The sequence below is a fragment of the Spermophilus citellus genome, assembly GCF_964194105.1.
Source record: "Spermophilus citellus genome assembly, chromosome: 5".
Taxonomy (NCBI): domain Eukaryota; kingdom Metazoa; phylum Chordata; class Mammalia; order Rodentia; family Sciuridae; genus Spermophilus; species Spermophilus citellus.
Window position 1 is genome coordinate 161336498 of NC_138186.1, and position 25318 is coordinate 161361815.

The following is a 25318-nucleotide window of genomic DNA, read 5'->3' on the forward strand; positions in this document are numbered from 1 at the left end:
GTCTGTCTGTCTGGCTGGCTCTCCACTTCCGTGAAGGCAGGCAGTCTATGGGTGTGGCACGTCTCTTCTCTATGACATTGGAGCCACTTTATTGCTGACACGTGGCACACAGCAGCAGCACAGGGCTCGGACACAGGCAGCGATCCTGCTCCTCACCCGTTTCCAGCCATTGGTGTGGCCAGGGCCTTGCCTCGGGGCTGTGTCCTGGGAGGAGGAGCTGCTGTGTGCCCTGGACCACCAGACGAGGACCCTGGAGGGCTCGGGCCTGGGGAAGCCAGAGTCGGACCGGGAGCAGCTGCGGAGAGTGGGGGCCCCTGCAGGCGGGCAGCGCAGAGGAATGGCAGGCAGGCTGCCACCCCTGATGTCCCTGTGCCCTGGCTGTTGGGCGTCCTCGGGCAGCGGGTTCTCAGAGGGCAAGGGGAAGGTGCGCAGGGCAGGCTGGCTGGCGCTCCTCTGTGGGGGGACAGGCACATGGGAGAGATTCTCGGGGCGCTGGCGAGGCCTAAGCCACTGAGGCACAGGCTGCCCCTGGAAGGCGCTCCCTACCCCCTGGCCTTGCTGGTGCTTCAGGATGAGGTACGTCGCCATCACCACATCAAACTTCCTCTTGGCCAGAGACACCCAGGTTTGGTAGGGATCAAAACCCATGTCGAACAGCATGGTCAGGATGGCAGGGTCTGGGCGTGTGGGGAGGGCCTGGCTAGAAGGATGGGGTGCACACTGCTCACCCTGCCGCAGCCATGGGTGCTTCAGGATCTGCTTCAATGTGGGTCGCTTCTTGGGGTTCAAGACCAGGATCTGGCGGATGAGCCTTCGTGCTTTGACGGGAACAGAGCTGGGCACCTGGAATCTTGCCAGAAGGATCCTCAACAGCGTCTCCTGAGGGGTGTGCCCCCTGAATGGGTGGCTCCCCGTCAACATAAAATAGAGAATGACGCCCAGCCTCCAGATGTCCGCTGGGGGGCCCTCATATTCCTGCTTCAGGACAATTTCTGGGGCGATGTAAGCCAGAGTACCCCATAAGTCATCCAGCTTCTGCCCGGCCGTGAACCTGGCGCTGAGGCCGAAGTCGATCAGTTTCACGTGTCCTCTGGCATCCAGCATGATGTTCTCTGGCTTCAGGTCTCGGTGCACGATGCCCTTGTCGTGGCAGTGGCCCAGGGCACACACGATCTGCCTGAAGAGTCTGCAGGCCTCCTCCTGCGGCATGCCACCAGGTGGGATGCGCTCAAGTAGCTGTCCCCCCCCTGCATGCTCCATCACCATGTACAGGTTTTCCCTGGTCCTGATCACCTGAAAGAGCTGGATCACGTTGGGGTGCTCCAGGCTCTTCAACATTAGAGGTTCGGAGAGGTCCGAGATGTCCTGCGTCTCCGTCTTCAGGACTTTCACTGCCACCTCTGCCCCCGTGAGGCGATGTCGGGCCAGGTGGACCTGGCCAAACTCGCCATGCCCAATGGCCCTCAGGACCTCATACTGGTCCAGGAAGCCTGGCTCCTCGCAGGAGCCCGGCCCCCACAACGCTACTCTAGACTGACTACTCTTGCTAACCATGGACATCCTGAGCAGGAACACCCACTAAGGATGCTAGCTGAAAAAAAAAAAATAACAAACCAAAACAACAAATCAAAATCAAAAACCAAAACCAGACAAAACAAAAAACCCAAATCAAAAAACCAATATCCACAGACCACAACCACCGACCGCCAACCACCAAACGCACTAACTATCTGGGAGTCCGACAGGTCACCACCAAGAGCTTCCTGTACTTGTGGACAAAGCCCAGCCTCAGCCACCCACTTATATACCGGCTGTTTGAGATTCCTCACAATGGCTCCTTGTGAGGTCAGAGCTAGAAATGGCCCAGTCATGGCTGGACACAGCCCCAGTGGTCCTCTCCCTCTGGGGCCTCCAGAACTTTTTCCATTTTCAGAATAAGAATAGAAAAGGACTCCAGATGTTTTTTGCTTCAGTGGGGTGTGGAGACTGATGTTTGCTTGTTTAGAAATCAACATTTGTACACTAGCGCAATGGACTTGTCATTTCAAGTCTCCACATTTCTAATGACTTTGGGCTTTGGAAGACCTTGTCCTATCTGCACTCAAGGCATTCAATTCCTCTCTCTTCGTAGAATTACCATCAAAAGTGTGGTAGCCCCTCATCCACCTTGTGATACCACAACTGAATGCTCTGTCCCCTGAGACACTGGAGCGCTCAGTCTTCACACCTATGGGGTTGGGAGGGAGGAAGGCGTCCTCATCCTTTCCCCAGATGGTCCTCATAAGACCTCCTCTTAGAAGCCCTGGAATGCAAGAGACTTGATAGATTCAGAGTGAGAAAGGACAAAACGTGGAAGCCAAAAATCCTAAAACAGGCTGAAGTGTCCTTCCCAAAGAGGGAAGAAATGGAGGCGTTCCTGAGGACTGGGATCCCTCATGCTGCTGGAGCAAAATACCTTAGACTGGGCAATTTATGAACAGCACTTACTTCTGCTGGTTCTGTAGACTGGCAAGTTCAAGAACAAAGCACTTTGTTGATGACTCCACACATGATGGGAGGGCGGAGGATTTAACTGGATCCCTCAATCACCTTTCTTTTACTTTTGGTAGGGGGGACATCCTGGTGATTGAAATCAGGGCCTCACACTTATCAGATAAGTGCTGTACCACGGAGGTACATGCCCACCGCCCCAGAGAAGCGACGGTTTGGGGCTCAAGTAGAAAACAAACCTGGAGGTCACACATTATAATCACTCTTACTCCTGGTTTTTCAGTTAGAAAATATGCAGTGCTGCCCCTTTGTCCAAGGAAACCTGGCCAAATGTGTCCTATGGTCTTCACAGTCACATAAATTCATGTATGGATGTCGACTCCGGAATTCCTGATGTCTACCTTGCTGAGCACAAGTGGAACATGGTAAGTGCCAAGCTCGGCACCTTGCTTTGTCTCTATATCACTGATCTTGGTGGCTTCTTCCACCTTGGGATATAGAGCTCCATCTTTATCCCCCATAGTGCATCGTGACCCCTGTGATGGCGTCCGCTCTATTTAGACAGTTTCCACCAAAGTCTTTTCGATGCCATGATACTGTGCCCCTCCGCCCCCCCATCATGTGTGGAGTCATCAACAAAGTGCTTTGTTCTTGAACTTGCCAGTCTACAGAACCAGCAGAAGTAAGTGCTGTTCATAAATTGCCCAGTCTAAGGTATTTTGCTCCAGCAGCATGAGGGATCCCAGTCCTCAGGAACGCCTCCATTTCTTCCCTCTTTGGGAAGGACACTTCAGCCTGTTTTAGGATTTTTGGCTTCCACGTTTTGTCCTTTCTCACTCTGAATCTATCAAGTCTCTTGCATTCCAGGGCTTCTAAGAGGAGGTCTTATGAGGACCATCTGGGGAAAGGATGAGGACGCCTTCCTCCCTCCCAACCCCATAGGTGTGAAGACTGAGCGCTCCAGTGTCTCAGGGGACAGAGCATTCAGTTGTGGTATCACAAGGTGGATGAGGGGCTACCACACTTTTGATGGTAATTCTACGAAGAGAGAGGAATTGAATGCCTTGAGTGCAGATAGGACAAGGTCTTCCAAAGCCCAAAGTCATTAGAAATGTGGAGACTTGAAATGACAAGTCCATTGCGCTAGTGTACAAATGTTGATTTCTAAACAAGCAAACATCAGTCTCCACACCCCACTGAAGCAAAAAACATCTGGAGTCCTTTTCTATTCTTATTCTGAAAATGGAAAAAGTTCTGGAGGCCCCAGAGGGAGAGGACCACTGGGGCTGTGTCCAGCCATGACTGGGCCATTTCTAGCTCTGACCTCACAAGAAGCCATTGTGAGGAATCTCAAACAGCCGGTATATAAGTGGGTGGCTGAGGCTGGGCTTTGTCCACAAGTACAGGAAGCTCTTGGTGGTGACCTGTCGGACTCCCAGATAGTTAGTGCGTTTGGTGGTTGGCGGTCGGTGGTTGTGGTCTGTGGATATTGGTTTTTTGATTTGGGTTTTTTGTTTTGTCTGGTTTTGGTTTTTGATTTTGATTTGTTGTTTTGGTTTGTTATTTTTTTTTTTCAGCTAGCATCCTTAGTGGGTGTTCCTGCTCAGGATGTCCATGGTTAGCAAGAGTAGTCAGTCTAGAGTAGCGTTGTGGGGGCCGGGCTCCTGCCAGGAGCCAGGCTTCCTGGACCAGTATGAGGTCCTGAGGGCCATTGGGCATGGCGAGTTTGGCCAGGTCCACCTGGCCCGACATCGCCTCACGGGGGCAGAGGTGGCAGTGAAAGTCCTGAAGACGGAGACGCAGGACATCTCGGACCTCTCCGAACCTCTAATGTTGAAGAGCCTGGAGCACCCCAACGTGATCCAGCTCTTTCAGGTGATCAGGACCAGGGAAAACCTGTACATGGTGATGGAGCATGCAGGTGGGGGGCAGCTACTTGAGCGCATCCCACCTGGTGGCATGCCGCAGGAGGAGGCCTGCAGACTCTTCAGGCAGATCGTGTGTGCCCTGGGCCACTGCCACGACAAGGGCATCGTGCACCGAGACCTGAAGCCAGAGAACATCATGCTGGATGCCAGAGGACACGTGAAACTGATCGACTTCGGCCTCAGCGCCAGGTTCACGGCCGGGCAGAAGCTGGATGACTTATGGGGTACTCTGGCTTACATCGCCCCAGAAATTGTCCTGAAGCAGGAATATGAGGGCCCCCCAGCGGACATCTGGAGGCTGGGCGTCATTCTCTATTTTATGTTGACGGGGAGCCACCCATTCAGGGGGCACACCCCTCAGGAGACGCTGTTGAGGATCCTTCTGGCAAGATTCCAGGTGCCCAGCTCTGTTCCCGTCAAAGCACGAAGGCTCATCCGCCAGATCCTGGTCTTGAACCCCAAGAAGCGACCCACATTGAAGCAGATCCTGAAGCACCCATGGCTGCGGCAGGGTGAGCAGTGTGCACCCCATCCTTCTAGCCAGGCCCTCCCCACACGCCCAGACCCCGCCATCCTGACCATGCTGTTCGACATGGGTTTTGATCCCTACCAAACCTGGGTGTCTCTGGCCAAGAGGAAGTTTGATGTGGTGATGGCGACGTACCTCATCCTGAAGCACCAGCAAGGCCAGGGGGTAGGGAGCGCCTTCCAGGGGCAGCCTGTGCCTCAGTGGCTTAGGCCTCGCCAGCGCCCCGAGAATCTCTCCCATGTGCCTGTCCCCCCACAGAGGAGCGCCAGCCAGCCTGCCCTGCGCACCTTCCCCTTGCCCTCTGAGAACCCGCTGCCCGAGGACGCCCAACAGCCAGGGCACAGGGACATCAGGGGTGGCAGCCTGCCTGCCATTCCTCTGCGCTGCCCGCCTGCAGGGGCCCCCACTCTCCGCAGCTGCTCCCGGTCCGACTCTGGCTTCCCCAGGCCCGAGCCCTCCAGGGTCCTCGTCTGGTGGTCCAGGGCACACAGCAGCTCCTCCTCCCAGGACACAGCCCCGAGGCAAGGCCCTGGCCACACCAATGGCTGGAAACGGGTGAGGAGCAGGATCGCTGCCTGTGTCCGAGCCCTGTGCTGCTGCTGTGTGCCACGTGTCAGCAATAAAGTGGCTCCAATGTCATAGAGAAGAGACGTGCCACACCCATAGACTGCCTGCCTCCACGGAAGTGGAGAGCCAGCCAGACAGACAGACAGCGCCAGCGGACGGCCATCTCTCCTCTGCCCCCACCTGCGGAAGACCTCAGAGACTGTTCTGCCTGGGACACTTCGCCCTGCTGGGACACTTCGCCCTGCCCCTCTCTCCTCTCCCCCATTCTTCTCAGATGTTTCTTAATAAAATTGGTTTCAAATTGGATCCTAACATTTTGTTCCAAAGATTAAAGTGTAGGCTGATGAAAAGAAAGGCGAGTCCTCAGGCTGAGGGCAGGACCCACAGGGTCCAACCTGCCATCCTCTCCCAGGCCTGACCTCTGTGCCTCCCTCTTCAGTGCAGGTAGAGACTCACTGCCCTTGAGCCATCATGGAGCATTTGGTTGCTGTGAGCTGGTTCAGACAGATTTGTTCTACACTGGCTCTCCCTTGGAGCCAGTGTAGACATGACTTTTACTTGGTGACCTTGGCCAGGAGGAGTCCCTACCTGAGCATTGTCCATAGGGTGGGTGGCAACTGTTGGAGAATCACCTCTGCGAAGGCCTGGGCGACCCCAGTGTTCTATGGGACGGCGGGCAGGGCGGGCCTGCCTGAGGGGTCCTGGGCAGGGTGAAGGGACTCAGCACAGGGACAAAGGAGGACGGTGTTAAGAGAACAGTGGAAAGCATTGCCAGTGCCAGGAAGGAGAGACTCGAGGGAAGGCGCACCCAGGCACGCGTGTGCCCCCCTGGCATGGCGGGGTCCTCTGTCACTGCCCCATTGGGAAGCGTTCTTGGTGACCCCAGTGGTCCATGGCATGCCTGGTCACTTCCTTAGTGACTCAAGGGCCTCTGGAAGATAAGGGCTGGGATCCCATATCTTCTCACAATGGACTGATGTTTGGGGAGGAATCCGCCCCATCTGTTTGATGGGCCAACTCCTAGCCCCTCACAGTCCTTGTTTTGAAGTCCTAACCCAGGAGCTCAAAGGGATTAAGTTCAGTGAGGCATCTGGAGGGCCCTAATCAGATGTGAGCCATGTCTTTTGTCTGGCAGAGGAAATCCAGTCACAGACTCCCAGAATTACCACTATGAGGATCATGCAGCGAGTCCATCTGCAAGCTCAGAGAGAGGCCTCAGTGGCCACCTGCCCTCACTACACTGGCCGACAGATGCCAGCCCAAAAAAATGTGAGTAAATGCTGAGCTCCCCTGGTTTTATGGTGGGTGTTGCATTCTGTCTACAGGCCTGGAGAAGTTAAGTCCTGCTAATAAATTACCCAGAGAGAAGTGTTTTGCTATAGCAGCATGAAGGCTCCCAATTATTTGGAATGACTCCCCCTTTGGGAAGGACACTTTTGCCTGGGGTTCCATGTTTTTTCCTTTATCACTTTGAATCTACCAACCCACTGTTTTTTGCATTCCAGAGCTTCTAAGGAGAAATCGATGAGGACCCTAGTGGAAATGATGATGCCGCTTCCCTCTCAACCTATAGTTTTGAAAACTGTGCTGTACATTTTCTCAGTGAAGAGCATTCTGTTGTACCATCATAAGTTTGGTGAGGGGTTACCATACTTTTGATAACTCTTTGAATAAAAAAGGAATTGAATGCCTTGAGTGCAGGTAGGTAGGGTCTTCCAAAGCCCAAAATAAGTAGAAATTTTGAGACTTGAAATGACAAGTCCTTTGAACTAGTGCACAAATAATAGTTTCTTTTTTTAATATTTATTTTTAGTTTTAGGTGGACCCAATACCTTTATTTTTACATGGCGCTGAGAATCAAACCCAGTGCCTCATGCATTGTAGGCAAGTGCGCTACCACTTAGAAACGGTAATTTCTAAACAAGTGAATATCAGTCTCTACACCCCACTGAAGCAAATAACTTCTTGAGTCCTTTTCTATTCTTATTCTGAAAATGGAAAATGGCCCCAGAGAGAGAGGACCACTGGGGCTATGTCCAGGCATGATTGAGCCATTTCTAGCTCTGACCTCACAACAAAGCATTGTGGGAAAATCTCAAACAGTAGGTGCCTGTAGATGGCTGAGTTTTTTGTCCATAAGTACAGGAAGCTTTTGGTGGAGACCCCTCAGACTCCTAATTTCATTAGAACATTTGGTGGTTGGCTGTTGGTGCCTGTGCTCTCTGGATATTGTTTTTTTGTTTTTTTTTTTTAATTTCTGAGTACTAAGAATGGAGGCTTCAGTGGGGTTTAGATTAACATTAAACTGTAATGGAGATGACATGAGGTGAAATAAAATTGGAATTATAAGAAAATTCAAGCATATGGCTTTCTGGTTGATCACAGATCAGAGAAAGAAGATGGAAATGGAATTTGGGGAAATTGGATGACCCTGTAGCATGGCCCACAGGGACTTTTCACCCCTACAGCTTGGACCTGGGTTTAGTGGCAGTTCTTGTGGTAGGCCATACTTAATTGTCTACCCAATTTATTTTGGGGGAGTCACACACAAACCTAGTTTCTTTGCATCTGTATATAGGCTGCTCTGAAATTCTGCTGGAAGATTTCAAATAGTGTTCTGGCAGTGGTGCTGGGATGAAGTGTCCTTGGTCACTTGAGTACTCCTCAATTAATCTTAGACATGTTCAAATGTTCTATTCCTGACTAGCTCCACTTCTACACCTACACTCTGCTAAGACAATATCAGCCATTTTAAATTAAATAAAATATTTCTTGAATATTCTTGCCTAAGGACATTTGCACAAACTTTTAACTTAACTAGAAAACTCTTCTTTGGAGAAAGGCTATGCTGGGCTTTCAGCAGTGTATTATTTCTTTAAAAATCAAAATTTCATACTGATAACATACACACATATGCTCCCAAATTTCTTTTTCCTCTAATATTCCTTTTTTTTTTCTTTTTTAGAGTCACTACAATTCCCTTTCACAAGACAATCCAAGATGAAACTGACTATATTGAGAAATCTACTATATGTGTGCCTAGGTATGTTTTTAATGGCTATAATGAAATATCTGAGACTGGATGCCTTATAAAAAAAATGGATCCATTTATCTCATAAGTTAGAGGTTGAAAGTCCAAACAGTATAGTGCTATCTCTAGCAAGGGTCTGCCCCCAAATTCATCAGATCTCGAAAATGACATCAAAATGGCAGAGTGTGTGAGAGTTGGGATTCATGTGGTGAGACAGGAAGGCAGACATACAAAGAAATGGGGGCGACCTGAAGTGTCCTGAGGACAATTTCAACCTCTCAAGACAGTGCCCCCAATGACCTTAGAACCTCATTTTGGACCCTATCTCTCAGGAGACCCACCACCTATTAACACTGTGACACTGAGAACCAAGCTTCTGGCCCAGGAGCTCTTGAGGAACATCCTTATACCATATATGTCCAAACCAGAGCATTGCATTTCTACAACTCCCAGTGGAGCCCTTTTCAAGTTTCAGCTCCCCCTGCAGTCCTTATCTCTTCACATGGATCTATTTTCTTCTCATGCTTATTTTCCAACAAAATACTTGTTATAGTTTATAATTCCAAAAAACCAGAGATGTTGTCTGTTTCAGTCATGGAAGAACCCCAGGCATCTAGAACATTGTAGATCACAATGAATATTTGTAGGAGGAATAAATGAAATATTTTCTGTTTCTTTCATGGTTTGCTCAATTCTTTGAAATAATGTGTTCTTTTTTATTCTAATTTGTTATGACAACAGAATGCATTATGATTCATAGTAAATATATAGAGCACAATTTTTTTTATCTCTGGTTGAACACAAAGTAGAGTCACACGATTTGTATCTTCATACATGTACTTAGCGTAATGATGGCCATCTCATTCCACCATATTTTCTACCCCCTTATCCCCTCCCTTCCCCTTCTTCCCCATTGCTATATCTAGAGTTCCTCTAACCCACCTATGCTCCCCACACAAACACCAATTTGAATCAGCATCCTTATATCAGAGAAAACATTTAGCATTTAGTTTTCTGGGGTTGGCTAGCTTCACTTAGCATTATATTATCCAATTCCATCCATTTACCTGCAAATGCCATGATTTTATTCCCTTTTAATGCTGAATAATATTCCACTGTATATACATACAACATTTTTGCTATCCATTCATCAACTGAAGGGCACGTAGGTTGGTTCCACAGTTTAGCTATTGTGAATTGTGCTGCTATAAACATTGGTTGTGTCCCTGTAGTATTCTGTTCTTAAGTCCTTTGGGTATAGACCAAGGAGTGGGATAACTGGGTTAAATGGTGGTTCCATTCCCAGTTTTCCAAGGAATCTCCATACTTCTTTCCATATTGGCTGCATCAATTTGTAGTCCCACAGCAATGTATGAGTGTGCCTTTCCCCCCACACACACACACCCTCATCAGTGCTTATTGTTGTTTGTATTGATAGCTGCCATTCTGACTGGAGTGAGATGAAATCTTAGAATAGTTTTGATTTTCATTTCTCTAATTGCTAGAGATGTTGAACATTTTTTCATATATTTGTTGATTAATTGTATATCTTCTTCTGAGAAGTGACTCTTCATTTCTTTGGCCCATTTATCGATTGGGTTATTTGTGTGTGTTTTTTTTTTTTTTGGTTTTAAGGTTTTTGAGTTTTTTATATATATCCTAGAGATTAGTGCTTTATCTGATGTGCATGTGGTAAAAATTTGCTCCCAAAATGTAGGCTCTCTATTCACCTCACTGATTCTTTCTTTTGCTGAGAAGAAGATTTTTAGTTTGAATGCATCCCATTTATTGATTCTTTATTTTAATTATTGTGCTATAGGAATCTTATTAAAGAAGTTGGGGCCTAATATGACATGATGGAGATTTGGGCCTACTTTTTCTTCTATTAGACACAGTGTCTCCGGTTTAATTCCTAGGTCCATTTTGAGTGTAGGTTTGTGCATGGTGAGAGATAGGGGTTTCATTTTGTTTTATTGCATATGGATTTTCAGTATTCCCAGAGCCATTTTTTGAAGAGGCTATTTTTCTCTAATGTATGTTTTTGGTGCCTTTGTCTAATTTAAAATTACTGTAGTTGTGTGGGTTGGTGTCTGTGTCCTCTATTCTGTACCATTGGTCTACCAATCTATTCTGCTGAGAATACCTTGCTGATTTTGTTACTATTGGTCTGTAGTATAGTTTGAGGTCTGTTATAGTGATGCCACCTGCTTCACTCTTCTTGCTAAGGATTGCTTTAGCTATTCTGGGTCTCTTGTTTTTCCAGATGAATTTCATGACTGCTTTTTCTATTTCTGTGAGGAATATCATTGGGACTTTGATTGGAATTGCACTAAATCTATAGAATGCTTTTGTTAGTATGGTCATTTTGACAATATTAATTCAGCCTATCCAAGAACAAGGGAGACCTTTCCATCTATTAAGGTCTTTTTTAATTTCTTCCTTTAGTGTTCTGTAGTTTTCATTGTAGAAGTCTTTCACCTCTTTCATTAAGTTGATACCCAAAGTATATTTTTGAGACTATTATAAATGGGGTAGTTTTCCTCATCTCCCTTTCAGATGATTTGTCACTGATATACAGAAATGCTTTTGATTTATGGGTGTTGAATTTTTATAGTGCTACATTGCTGAATTCACTTATTAGTTCTAGAAGTTTTCTGGTGGATTTTTTTTTTGGGTATTCTAGGTATAGAATCATATCATCAGCAAATAGTGAAATTTGAGTTCTTCTTTTCCCTTTAATTTCTTTTCATCTGTCTAATTGCTCTGGCCAGTGTTTCAAGAACTATGTTAAATAGAAATGGTGAGAGAGGGCATCCCTGTCTTGTTCCAGTTTTTAGAGGGAGTGCTTTCAATTTTTCTCCATTTAGAATGATGTTGGCCTGGGGCTTATCATAGATTGCTTTTATGATTTTGATTTATGGTCTTGTTATCCCTAGTTTTTCTAGTGTTTTGAACAGAAAGGGGTGCTGTATTTTGTCCAATGCTTTTTCTGCATATTTTGAGATATCTTATGATTCTTATCTTTAAGTCTCCTGATGTGACAAATTACATTTATTGATTTCCATATGTTGAACCAACCTCACATCCCTTGGATAAACCCCATTTGATCATGGTGCACTATCTTTTTGATATGTTTTTTATTCAATTTTCCAGAATTTTATTGAGAATTTTTGCATCTGTGTTTATTAGAGATATTGGTCTGAAGTTTTCTTTCTTTGATGTGTCTTTGCCTGGTTTTGGAATCATGGTGATACTGGCTTCATAAAATGAGTTTGGAAGTGATCTCTCTTTTTCTATTTCATGAAATAATTTGATAAGTATTGGTATTAGTTCTTCATTAAAGGTCTTCTAGAACTCAGCTGTGTATCCATCTATTCTTGGCTTTTCTTGGTTGGTGGGCTTCTGATGGCATCTTCTATTTTATTTCTTGAAACTGATTTGTTTAAACACAATTTAAAGAAAATATCACAACAGACACTACAGAAACATACAAGTTTTCAAAATAGTTTCTAATTATCTTCTATGTTTCTGTAGTGTCTGTTGTGATATTTTCTTTTTCATCATGTATGTTAGTAATTTGAGTTTTCTCTCTCATTCTCTTTATTAGCATGGCTAAGGGTGTATCAATTTTATTTATTTTTTCAAAAAAACATTTTTTGTCAATTTTTTCAAATGTTTCTTTTGCTTTAATTTCATTGATTTCAGCTCTGATTTTAATTATACAAAAGAAGAATTCAACCCACAGGTGCAGGTCAAAGCCCTCCCCACCGGCTTTGCTGGGACTGTCCTCACAGGACTGGAGTTGATGAAAAGGCTGCGCAGGATTGGGAGAGATAACGCAGCAGTGCTGGATTCCTACAGGTTCAAGTGACCTTACTGGATTGGCCTGACTGGATCCATAATGATTAAACTGTCCTCTCAGGATTGGTATAGGTCACAATGGCCTCACTACATGGGTATTGAGTGAGCTCTCTTCACAGGGCTGGGATCCCATATCTTCTCACAGTGCCCTGATGTTTGGGGAGGAATCCGCCCCATCTGTGTGATGGGCCAACTCCTAGCCTCTCACAGTCCTTGTTTTGAAATCCTAACCAGGAGCTCAAAGTGTGCCCATATGGAGAGACCAGGTCTACGCAGGGGTTATTAAGTTCAATGAGGCATCTGGATGGCCCTATTCAGATATGAGCCATGTCTTTTGTCTGGCAGAGGAAATCCGGGCACAGTCTCCCAGAATTACCACTATGAGGATCAGGCAGGGAGTCCATCTGCAAGCTCAGAGAGAGGCCTCAGTGGCCACCCGCCCTCATCACACTGGCTGACAGATGCCAGCCCCCAGAAATGCGAATGAATTCTGAGCTCCCCTGCCTCTATGGTGGGTTTTGCTGCTGTTGCAACTTGTGTAATCTTATAAATGCTTTTAGATGAAAGTAAATCACTTAGCTTCCTGTTCTTCTTGGTGTGCGTTTTATCAGGGCTTGATGATATCTTCTAGAATCCCCATCTCTGGACAGGACTGAGGGATAGGTGTGTCTGGGAAGTCCATCTTAGAAAGATCACACGCTCATTCATAAGGAACTTCTAGCATCTCTAGGTCACTGTGCCAGTTCTGGCCAGTCTGGTGCTTCTCCCACCATCACACCCTCTACACAGTGACCACCCTTACCCCTGAACTGCCTCTTCAGATCCTTCTCAGGGATCATTCATGAGGCCATCCTGACAGCTTTGACCACTCCTCCCCTCCTCCTACACACAAACCTATACTAGTCTCTCCTGCAGTCCTGTCCCCCTCTCTCCTTGCACCTCATGATTTCTTGATAAGTCTAAGCAGAGGGGAGGACCCATCAGCACGGGGAAGTTGGGTCTTCCCAAGCCCTTTGACAACATGTTGCTAAGTGTGGAGGTTGACCTCAAGCTTACTATCCTCCTTCCTCAGCCTCCTGAGTTGCTGGGTTTACAGCTGTGGGCCACCTCCAGTGTGGGGCTGTGCCTTCTACTGCAGTGCGAAGGCAAGGGAGCTCAGTGGAGCCAGCAGCATTGATCCAGAGTGAAACGACACTCCTGGTTCAGACAACTAACTACAGAATTCTTTTGAGAGCATCAGTAAGTTCTATTTGCTGTCTCTCCAAAAGAAATCACCAAGTACATGAGAACTATTTCCCCCCAGATATTTTGTCTTAGGAAACAATGATGTACCCCTATATGGACAAAATTCAGAAGTTATTTCCTTTTATAATATCCCTTATCCAAGGTTCCTCATTCTAGCCACTCCTGGGACTTCATTATTTGTTATGCATTGGCCCTGAGCTAACTTTGCCCAATTTTGAGAAAGACTTTGTATGCCAGAGAGTAATTTTTATGTCATTATAAACAAGGTATCTAAAGCAAATTGTTCCTGTATCTCAGGGAGAAAGAAAACCAAACTTTTTCACTGCAATCATGTTGAACATCTAGAGAGCGACTGTATGGACTATTGTGGGGGCTACTTAGCCCACTTGGAGTGCATACATACTTTTGAAGGTTCTCCTGCCAGCTGTGGTGGTAGATACCTCTAATTCTAGCAGCTCAGAAGACTTAAATGGGCAGATTGTAGGTTCAAAGACAGCCTCAGCAACTTAGAGAGGTTGTGAGCAATCAACTGAGACCCTATCTCAAAATAAAAATTTAAAAAGGGCTGGGTAGACATGGCTCAGAGTTTAAACACCCTTGGGTTCAATCCCTGTTACCAAAAAGAAAGAAATAACAATCTAGAGAGATTGAGAAGTCAGTTTACATTCTAGGTTTGCATTTGCAGTGCTCATGAACATGCTGGGACTTCAGACCAGTTCTCTCTTTCTGGGCAAGGTGTCTAGGGTGCCTATGTGACACCCTGTGCCATGAGCCTGTCATCCTGAACTGTTGAGAAGAGCCAAAGTGACTTTCCAATGGTTTCCCTCTGGACAGACCATTCGTCTTCTGAAACCAGTTGTAGCCAGGTCTACAAATAGTTCCAGGCCATCCATCCAAGCTTGGCCTTGACCCAGACCAACCAGATTATGTCACCAAGCCAAACACATTTGTCTCTGTGGTCCAGGTTTCACCAATGCCACTCCCTCCACTGAGGCCATAGGGAGGGTCAGGAGACCAGCTCCCTGGTCCAGGCGCTGGGCTTGATCTCAGCAGCTTTGCCAACTGCCATGTGAACAGGCAGCTCATTCAGATCATGGGAGCTGCCCTGGGAGTCAAGTCCAGGATCTGTGGGGACTGTGCACTTTTTATACCAGGTGTAGGGAGAAAGCCCTCCCCTGCCTGGCACACTAGTATGGAGCTGGTTTGTGGATTTTCTTTATCAAATTTCTAATTCTTGAGTGTCTCCTGGGTAAGGGTGGAATGGTGCCATCTCAAGGGAAGAGTGGCTTTTCTGTGCTATGTCTCTCTGAGGGGACCTGTAATCATATCACTGAAGGTCTGCCAGACACTGTGCTGGTCTGCTCAGCTTGGACACCCTCCTTCTCTGGGGTTTGTAAGAAATGCAAGCCAGCAAGTTCCCTGCCCTTTCCACCACCAAGATGCACACCCCTGCTCTCACATGTGCCAGCTTCCCGGTGCCCCTAGGCCCTCCCTCAAAGCCTGTTCACCTCTCTCTTGCAGGAAGCTCAGCCATCCAGCCACCACAGAGACCCGCATTGCTGCCCATTGCTGCTAACTCCCTGGGAGCCACTGGGTTGCCACTGTGTGGCCAGTCCTCATGCCCACTTTGTGCTGGTCCCCTCTCCCCACTGCAGAACCTGGGATGGGCTACTTACCCTGCACATAGCTGGCTCGCTTGCCTATGTACTGAGAGATCCTCCCATACAACAGGAATCAGAGCATAGAGGCCACAGACAAGCAGGACATCATGTAGCCAACAAACTGGATGCCCAGGTCCAGGGGGTGAAGGAACCCAGGGAAGCACAAGGTGCTGTCAGCAGTACCTGCAATCTCTGGTGCTCCAGTCCAAAGCTGTCCTGTGATGCTGAGAACAACATGCCCTGTGACAGCAGGCACACTCCTTTGGCCTGAACCCTCTCTTCAGGCCCAACACAGGAGAACAACATTTGTGTTTATAGGGAAATCCTCTTCGGGTTCAGAACTGAAAAGAGTGTGTAGACAGACTTGTGCATGAGTCCTCCCTGCGTACTGTGCCCTGAGTTACCATCTGTGCCTTGCTTCACAGCACTAGGAGGGACAATCGTCCACCAACCCCACCACTTCCTACCAGTACTAAAAACCGAAGACTTCAACTCAGCCTTTGTCTCCATCACAAGATGCAGAAAGTACTGGAAGTCACAGATTGTATAGGTTCTACAGTGGTTGATGGCAACACAAAGCCAGACTGTGAATATAAGGTATGTTCTCAGGTTCAGCAGACACTGTAGATAAATTGGGACGATGAGTAACATTATCACCTATTTAAAGTTTAATTCCACACTTAGTCTATCAAAGCAAATATTGTAGCAGGGAAAGAAAATTAAACAGTTAAAGGAGACTTGATTCATTTATTTTTGAGGGTACCAAGGATTGAACTCAGGAGCACTCAACCACTGAGCCACACCCCCAACCCTATTTTGTATTTCATTTGGAGCACAGGTCCCACAGAATTGCTTAGCGCCTCCTCATTGCTGAGGCTGGTTTTGAACTCTCAATCCTCCTTCCTCAACCTCCTGAGCCACTGGGATTACAGGAGGAAGGATATTGCAAAAGGGAATTTAAGGATATTGCAAAAGGGAATCTTTTTGTAGTGAGAGGAGGATCTGTGTTTGCTACTTGGATTTTCCCAAAGGAAAAGTCCACTTTTCCTCCCCTGATGACTGGGGTAGTTTTACACTCTGGAGCAATTTGCTCACTGAAGTTAGGCTCCAATATTCTCAAAGAGATTGGGAAGTAGAGGACAATCCTTAACATGATGGCTCCCAGGTCCTCTCAAAAGACATTCTTGGGTTATAAAATGAAAGGGAGGATTTTAAAAAGATTTACATCACACAGAGTATTTGTGAAGAGCAATAAGCTCCGATCATTGGCTGATCCTGTGGCATTGGCAAAAGTCAACCTGGGAAACATTCCTGGCCAGAGAGGATATTATCAGCCTTGACTCTTGGCTCTGATGCTAACAGACCTCCCATGACACTATGTTTCCTGAGTGCAAGAGAATGTTCCTAGCACTGAGACAACAGGATAGTTTGCAAAACCTGTTTCTAGCTCTGTAACTTTTTAGTGCACAAAGAATCCTCTGACAACTTGAAAGCCTTAAACAATTTACAATGCCCATATATTTTAACTTCCTGATTATGAGACCCTATATAATGAAATTGCAGAGCTAGTTCTGGGTCATTGTTCCTTCATTAGAGTACAGTGCCCCACCTGCCCCCCACTTTATTTGGTAATGTCTCTGTGCTTTCTTTGTCTCTGTGTTTTACTCTAAATCCAGTCACCCCTACTCAAGAATCCTTGTGATGCTGCATGGGTCATGGCAAGAAATAACTTGTAATTACATGTTTTCTAAAGAAATGTTCTGAGAAAAGGGAGGTTAGAGACCTAAGCTCAGGCAGAAATCTGTCTAAAACTTAGTTGAGTTGAGGGCAACATTCAAATCATCTTGGCCAATCCCATCTCTTTGTACTCTGGTTTTTTAAACATGAGTTTCTAGAATATGTTGGATTTTCTGTATTCATAATATCCTCCAATGGCCTCCAAATTTACATCAAATTATTTGCAGAAACTTGTTATGACATTTAGTATACTTGTCACTTACCTCAATCTATTTGTTTTTGTATACCTTATTCTTCAAGCAAATAGAACTTACTGATGCTCTCAAAAGAATTTTCCCAACTCTGAGAATTTTCACATGCTCTTCTCTCCACAGAGAATGCTTTTCTTTGAGTCTTTCAAAATTGTGGCTCATACTTCAATGTGTGTCCCTCCTAAAAAATTTGCTATTTCTGCTCAATGGTCATGCTTTCTTCCCCTCTCACTATCAACACCTTAGGTAGCTGGTGTACTCCTTTTATTGAGTTGCTTTTATACTTACTTGCTTCATTGTTCTGCTTAAGTGTAAGCTCCTTGAAGGCCAGAACAGTGCCTCACCTGCTTTTGTGCTACTGAGCTCTAAGCCACTAACAGAATGCCTTGAGTGCATTTCCAAACTAAGAGCATAGTTTGTGTTCATTGAATTGTATTAAATGCAATTGCAAAGTAGAGGAGAAAAAAATGGTACTATAGTAAGCCCCAGAATCTCAGTCCCTTAACAACAAAAGTCCCTCACACAAATCCAATGCATGGTATCTTATTGTCCTGCACAGTTTCACCCTGGGCTGCAGTTCTGCTCTTCTATGATGCCATGAGCCTCAGCCCAGCCTATGTGGTCAGGGTGGCAGGAGGAGAGAGACAGTGGAAGATCAGACAGGGATTTCTTTTTATGCTCTGGCCAGTATTTCACTTTCACTTACCTCCTCTTCATGAGCCCCTAAGTCATCTCAGACAAGCTATAAGAATGTCTCAAAAATGTGCTGTTCTTCCATGCCAAGAAGGAGGCAATAAATATTGAGCATCAGGCCAATTATTTCTAATCTTTTAGGTTCCTGTCTGTAGGGACCTTGACACTTGAGTTACACTCAGCTTTTCAAATTTTATCAAGCAGGATTGACATTCTTTGTCTGCAGAGGTCCAGCTAGCAAATACCTTAAGTATTAGCACCAGGTAGTGTCTGTGATCTCTGTGTGATTGCATTATCTCTGCCAATGTAGTGAGAAAGTAGCCACAGGCAATACATTACTATTGGGTATGTCTTGGCAAAATAAACTGTTATTTATTTACAAAATTGGATGGAAGGTTGAATTTGCCCCATAGGCAGTAATTGGTTGAGTTCTCCTAGGAAACCCTGAATTTCTGGCATTTCTCTATTCTATTTATTTTTGCTTGGAAACTAATAAATTATTTCATTACCTTACCTCTTTTCTGTCAAGCTTGGACATTGTATGCCTCTATTTCTCTTATGTTTTCTATCTTCTTTCCTTGGAGTGAATATTCTCTCTGCACACTCTATCCACACTGCATCGGATAATATTTATCATCACAGAACTCCAGCTTTTCAGATTCTGCTGTTAGTTTTCTGACCACCAAACACTAAACTAAAACCATGAACTTTGAGTTCTATTATGGCAGCACCTACCTAAACATCTCATTATTTTTACAACTGAAAATAGATTAGTTTGTCATAAAAACAAAGATCAAAATCTTGGTGCTTACCACAATGAAAGTTTCTCAATGGAAGGTAATGTTTAAATTTTTAATTGGAACATACATCTAGCAGAGAAACAGACAGCTTTCCTGTGACTTAGAAATGCAGACTGTTTTCATTACTTTTATCTTCATTTGTCCTATTGCTCTATTGTTCTCTTGAAAATGCATCAGTTTTTTTCCTTACATTCTGTTGGGCTTCATATTTTACATTTTATTTTATAATCTTCAAATTGAGAAATAGACACAGTACACTTTTAGCAACTGTTCCAATAATTTCTTTCTTAACAAAAAGTTTAGAAGCTCAATGCAGTCATGCATTGAGCCCTGTTGGTGGAACGGCTTTCCAGTCTCTCCTTGCCTGTAAGGACCTCGACACTTGAGTTATAGGCCAGTTGTTATGGTTTAGATATTAGGTGTTCCCCCAAAAAACTCATGTGTGATACAATGCAAGAAAATTCAGAGGTGAAATGATTGGGTTATGAGAGTCTTAACTAATGAGTGCCTTAAATCCCCTGTGTGCAGGTAACGTGTGGCTGGAGGAGGTGGGTCATCGAGGCATGACTTTGAAGTATGCACTTTCTCCTTGGGGAGAGGAGAAGTCTCTCTCTTTGCTTTCAGGCACCAACTTCCCAGCTGCTTTCTCCCACTCTACTTTTCCACCATGATGTTCTGCCTCTTATCAGGATCTGAGCAATGGAGCCAGCTGTCTATAGACCGAGACCTCCGAAACATTCCCTCCCCTAAAATCGTTCTTGTCAGGTCTTTTGGTCACAACCACAAGACAGCTGACTGAAACACCAGTCATCTTAGTGAATGTTCCTCACTGCTTTTTGTTTGTTTGTTTTTAATTTCTTTCTTCTTGATTGAATGCAGGCAATGCAGGGCCTGTGCTTAGCCCCGCATCCTGCTGCCCCCAGGGGCTGCATTCATTCCTCCCTGAGCACAAGCTGCCTTCTTCCTCTTCTACACATTCATCACAGGAAACAAACAGGTAAACCATGTTTGTAAATAATTCCTATTAAGAAAATCAAGTCGTAAATAAGGAATATGTTGAAAAGAAAACATTTGTTACAAAAGTGCTTTAATGTGATTATTACATATATAATGTAAAAAGTAAATAATTATCTTCTTTCCATCATGCAGCACTACCATAATTAGTGTGCTTAGTCCTTATTCTTTTCCACAGACAACAAAACATATTAGTTCAATTAATTATTAGTAGTAATAATAGTAAAAATTTTCTGTATACAAACCAAGATCATACACATTTGCTATTTTTACATCTTATTTTTAACTTAATAATGCATATTTTTACATAGAGACTTATTACGTCTCAGTATTCAACAGGTTATGTAGTTATGTAGTTTTCTATTGTATGGATAAATTATAGTTTCCTGCTTTATTTTTCAGATGATTGGTACCACTTTTATTGCTTCCAATTCATCTAATTTTTTTAAATGATATTTCAATATTTAATGTTATACCTGTTTTTTTTCCATGAACATTAGTCTATTTCGTTTCACTGAATTTGATGGGGCTATAAATAAAAATATGAAATAGCACCAACTACCTAGCATAACTCTTATTAAGGAATTTCCTTAAATATATAATTCTAAAGCACATAAGTAAAATTGGTAAATACACTTGTATTTTGTATATTTGGTATAAGCTTTATCTGAGATAAGATCAACCTATAATTCAAAAATATGTTTATAGTGAATAGTAAATTTTTAAACCCATATAATCATTGAATATACTACTTGTTTAAATGGCTATTACAGAAAAGCCTTGATTTTTTTCTTCTTTTTGATGAAATTTTCCAAAGGAAAACATATAGAATTGAACAAGTTATTCTCTTGGGGTGTAGATGCAATAGTTTGGATCTTGAATGTCTTCAAAGGCCCGTGTGTTAAAGGCTTGGCCGGTCCATGGTCCTCTTGGGAGGGTGGTAGGACCTTCAGTAGGTAGGGTTTAATGGATGAAAAGTTAGTGGGAACATGGCCTTAAGGGTTACTGAGACTCTGGCCTGTTCCTGATTCTCTCTTTAGTTTCTGCTCACCATGAAGTGAACAAACAGACCTCCTCTACTATATGCTTCTACCATAATGTACTATGCTGCTACAGGCCTGATGCAACAAGGCCAAGTGACCCACGGACTGAAGCCTCTGAAAGAAACCATTGGCCAGAAAAACCTTTCTTCTTCTTGACTTACTGTGGTATTTGTTACAGTCACAGTAAGCTAACTCACTATATATATATATATATATATATATATATATATATATATATATATATACACACACACACACACACACACACAGACACACACACCAGTGTACCTAAGAGAAGAAGCAGAATGTTCTTCAACTTCAACTAAGGCAAAGGAACTAAAGAAAACTAGATTGTCTTTTAGCTCAAATTTGGCATAATTTAGAATTATGGCCTGGCTGAGACCAATTAAAGTAGTATTTCCCCAAGTTAGAAAATATTCTTTCCCATGAGTTTCTTTTGTAAATAAAAGGTGTTCATGGCCAAATAAGTTTTGAGACATTGTAGACTGTTTTTCCCTCAGAGATTAGATATGCATTTTTACTTATTAAAGATTCCACAAAGTCATATAGTAAAGAAATCTTTTCAACTTTGTTTCAACCAGTATTTCCTATTTTTTTTAACAAATGAGTTTTCATACATCTTTACATCAGAGTTAATATTAACATCACATTGCACTGTTGCTCTGTAAAGAATATTCTTTCTGAGGGCAGAGTCCCAGAAGGGAAGATTTAATCTTGCCTGAATCTCGGAAGTGAAGTGCCAATTTCAACACCACCATCATCAATCTCATCATTATCAAAATTTACTACTTCCAAGCTCTTAAAAATCTACCATCAGCTGCAATAGCAGCATTTATTGTGAAAAGCAGCTGCTTATTTTAAAAGAAAAGAAAGCTTTAAGCCTAAGTCAAAAAATGGAATGTTAATTGAAATTTCCACAGGAAAATATGCCTGTAGGTAATTTGATTTGGCACAATAATGATTTAGGGAATTGAGAAAATTTGGTTATTTCTATCTCTACTACTTACATGCTATGATATACTAGAAATAGTTCTGAAAGTTTATAGCTGTATAACCAAGAAAATATTTCCTGTCAATGATGCAAAAGTGTCAAGAAATCCTCATTATTTCCCATGAGCATTAAACATTTCTAAAGATAAAAGAAAGCAACAGATTAAAATTATTTTATTTTATCGTAGCATTTCATAATAGAAAATCCTACTTGTTTAAGTGTATTTTTAATTATTTTATTATTTAAATGTCTTATTATAAAGAATGCTGTTTCTGATTGAATTCTAGTGGTAGAGTACTGATTTTTATCTCTGAGATTTAAATATGTCCCCCTTCTTGAAGAACTACATAGAGAAATCCAGATGATAATTGATTTCATAATTCATTTTTATCTTCCACATTTTATATTTATCTTCTAAAATTCTACTTTCCTTGGAAAAGACTTTTTCTGCAACAAGTCCATTTCTTTTAAACACAACATAAATTAAACAATTCCCTTAATTATTGATTTTAATAATTTGCAACAGCATTTTTTTTTAAAGTGCTTGCTTCCCATGGAGGGGAAATTAGAGTCAATAAATGAGAAATGAAGGAGTCTTTATGAAATATTCAGTGCACTCAAATTCTGAGGAATTCATGGAAAGAAAAATATTTTATTCCTCATGGGTACTTTGTATGGGTTCCCTAAAAGATGCCCAACTTTTGCTTTTTCCATAAGACCTTGAACTTTGCAACAGCAAGAAAGCTAGAACCTATAAAGTATACCTAAGTGATTTTCACATTTCTCTTATATGCTGGCTTTTAGAACTTATCTGTCACTGAGTGAGTGATCTGGACAGCACAGAAGGAAATAAAAACGCTCTTAAATTATAACCACCGTGTTTCAAACGTTGTCACAGTGTTCACAAAATGCTATCCCTACAACTTTCCTCCATCTGTGATACAGGACCTCTTCCCCTCGTGGGCACCTTTGTCACACAGCTCTCAGTGAGGCCCCAGATCATCATCTCTTGGGTAACAAGCTCCCAGGACACTTCAATGATTCTTTCTGCTTATGCTTGCACAGATTTGAATTCTCTCTCCTAGATAAACTTTGCATGGGACCGACACAAAACAGGATTGTTCTATGCTTTCAATTATTTACCAAATGAGAGTATACCTTTAACAACAACAACAAAAAGCAACTAAGAACTCAGGGCCTGTTCTGTGCCCAATACTGCAATAGGAACAGGGCATGCTTTACTTAAATTATTATCTAAATATTCTCTAAAACACTGGAGATTAAACTACACAAATGTGAACATATCATTTAGTATAAAATTTTCTTCCTTTGCCTTTTAGATATTTTCATAACTCTTCCCACTTTAAGATTTTGAATAGTATGCAGTTAATACATAAATTCCAAAAAAAAAAATCATTCCAGTCGGTATTTTCTTTTATTTGAACTCTATATTCACATATTCATATGATAATTATCTTCATTTTAATGTCACAATATTTCAAATATAATATGCACCAACAATGAACCTCTAATCCTTATTTCAAAATGAGTCTGTGGTTCCTATATCCATGCCCATTATAATAAGGGACCAAATCCTACAATCCTCTGAGGCCAAGAACATAGGAGTGCTTCTGAATTCCACGTTCATTCAATTAGACAATCCTATGAGCTCCATGTTCACAGAAAACAATTTCTCATCTCTTCTTGTCATGTTCTTTGTTGCTACTTTGGTCCAAGGCATTATTAACACTAGCTGGCATTCTAACACTTGTCTGCTCTGAGTCCATCTTCCTGATTCTGTGTTGGTCTCCTGTCAGAATATTCTCAACAGAAAAATCAAGATGACCTGCCATATCAGTTCATTGTACTTCTCCCTTCAAACCTCTCTGGTGTGTTCCTGGTTCTCTCTTTCTACACTGGTCTTCTGGCCATCCTGCAAGGTATGCTTTTATGTCAAGGGTTTGCACTTGCCATTTCTTCTTACTGAAATTTTCCTCTTCAGGTACCTGAAAAGTTTAATCACTCTTTCAGGCCTTTCCTGAGATGCCACATTTTCATTTATGAACTTCCATAACCATCAGCTACAATTGCAATGACCTTTCCTCAATCTACTCTCCTTTCTCCCCTTCTTAGTTTCTTTTCTTTGATACCATTTACCATGGAAAACATATTTGGATTGTTCAACATATTGATTGCAACTTCAGTAGATTATCAGGTCCAGGATGGTTGGACTGTCCCTTCATTTCCCCTTCTTTAAGCATTACACCTAATTGTTAAGTAAGTGAATGCATGAACCGTTAATCCTAGATGAAGACCATGCATCCTAATGATCTTTCTTCCTAGTATTAATTCCCACTTTGAAGTTCTTTACCAACCAAGATATAGTTTGGAAACCTACCTGATGATTTCTGCTTTTTGAAACCATAGTGCCAGAGGATAGTTATCTACTGACTTTTCTTCTTAAAAATCCCTGACCTCTTATGCACAGAATCACTACCCTGCCCTCCACAAGGCTGCTCACATACAATGTGCATGGGCACATGCATATGGGACAATGTGTACATTCTTGATAACACTGAAAGAATATTTATGCATGCCAGCACTTCATGAAATTATATTGAATGCAAGGCTTATGACATGTCCCTGATATGCTTAAAACAATACTAGCTTTTGCTTCTCTTTCTTGGCCTTTTTTTTCAATCCTTGGTACTGCACAGAAGAATCCCTCTGATTTTTAATGCTGACCCCTAACACCAAACCAGTAGTGGAAGGGACAAAGCATGTATCAACAGTCTTTGTTAAGATCCTGGAAGCTAATTTGTACTCTCCAGGTCCTGGTTCCATTGGCCTTTGAAAGAAACATAAATTTTTATATATGAAATGTCATTTTTACAGATCTTCAAATGAGTAGCCACGTAAGAATCATCTTATTTAATGTAGAATGAATATTGCTTCTTTTTAAAGCTATGGGGGAAACCTCTTCATGTCTAATGAAGGCCCCACATTGCTTGGGGTGACAAATCCAACAGCAGCATATATATATTTGTAGAAAATCCATTTGACCCTACAAGCTAAGTAATCTTTTCAAATAATGAGCTTTTAAAATGAATATTGCTATTATGAGTATTTATGTTAAGTGTCAGAAAAACTTAAGGAATAATTATTTCCTCATGTGCTTCTTCAAGCTTTATTAAGTTCAGTATCAACACTGCACATCTATTAATGTCACTATAGAAAAGAGCACATCTTTCAAAGCCACCTGAAAAGGATCTAATGAGTTTGTTATAAAATGAGGTTTAGAAATGTTCTGCTTCTCTCCATGGTGCTAGTAGCAAAAATTAATCCCCAGAGACCTTAGGATAAAATCATGGGCTAGAAATAGATTAGTACAGAAGATCATGTTCTTAACAAAAGAAAACTGAGAGATCAATAAGAATAGGGCAAAGATGAGGATGG

The 25318-nt window shown here is 43.1% G+C and overlaps 2 protein-coding genes across 2 annotated transcripts; one reads left to right on the plus strand and one right to left on the minus strand.

Annotated features, from left to right (window-relative positions):
* Positions 1 to 69: 69 nt before the first annotated feature.
* Positions 70 to 1560, minus strand: LOC308649532 (sperm motility kinase Z-like; the record flags this gene model as incomplete). Its single annotated transcript, XM_081295066.1, has 1 exon — positions 70 to 1560. One exon carries the CDS (start codon positions 1558 to 1560, stop codon positions 70 to 72), a length of 1491 nt encoding a protein of 496 aa, XP_081151192.1.
* A 2538-nt stretch (positions 1561 to 4098) lies between these two features.
* On the plus strand, positions 4099 to 5589 carry LOC308649533 (sperm motility kinase Z-like; the record flags this gene model as incomplete). Its single annotated transcript, XM_081295067.1, has 1 exon — positions 4099 to 5589. One exon carries the CDS (start codon positions 4099 to 4101, stop codon positions 5587 to 5589), a length of 1491 nt encoding a protein of 496 aa, XP_081151193.1.
* Between the last annotated feature and the right edge of the window lie 19729 nt (positions 5590 to 25318).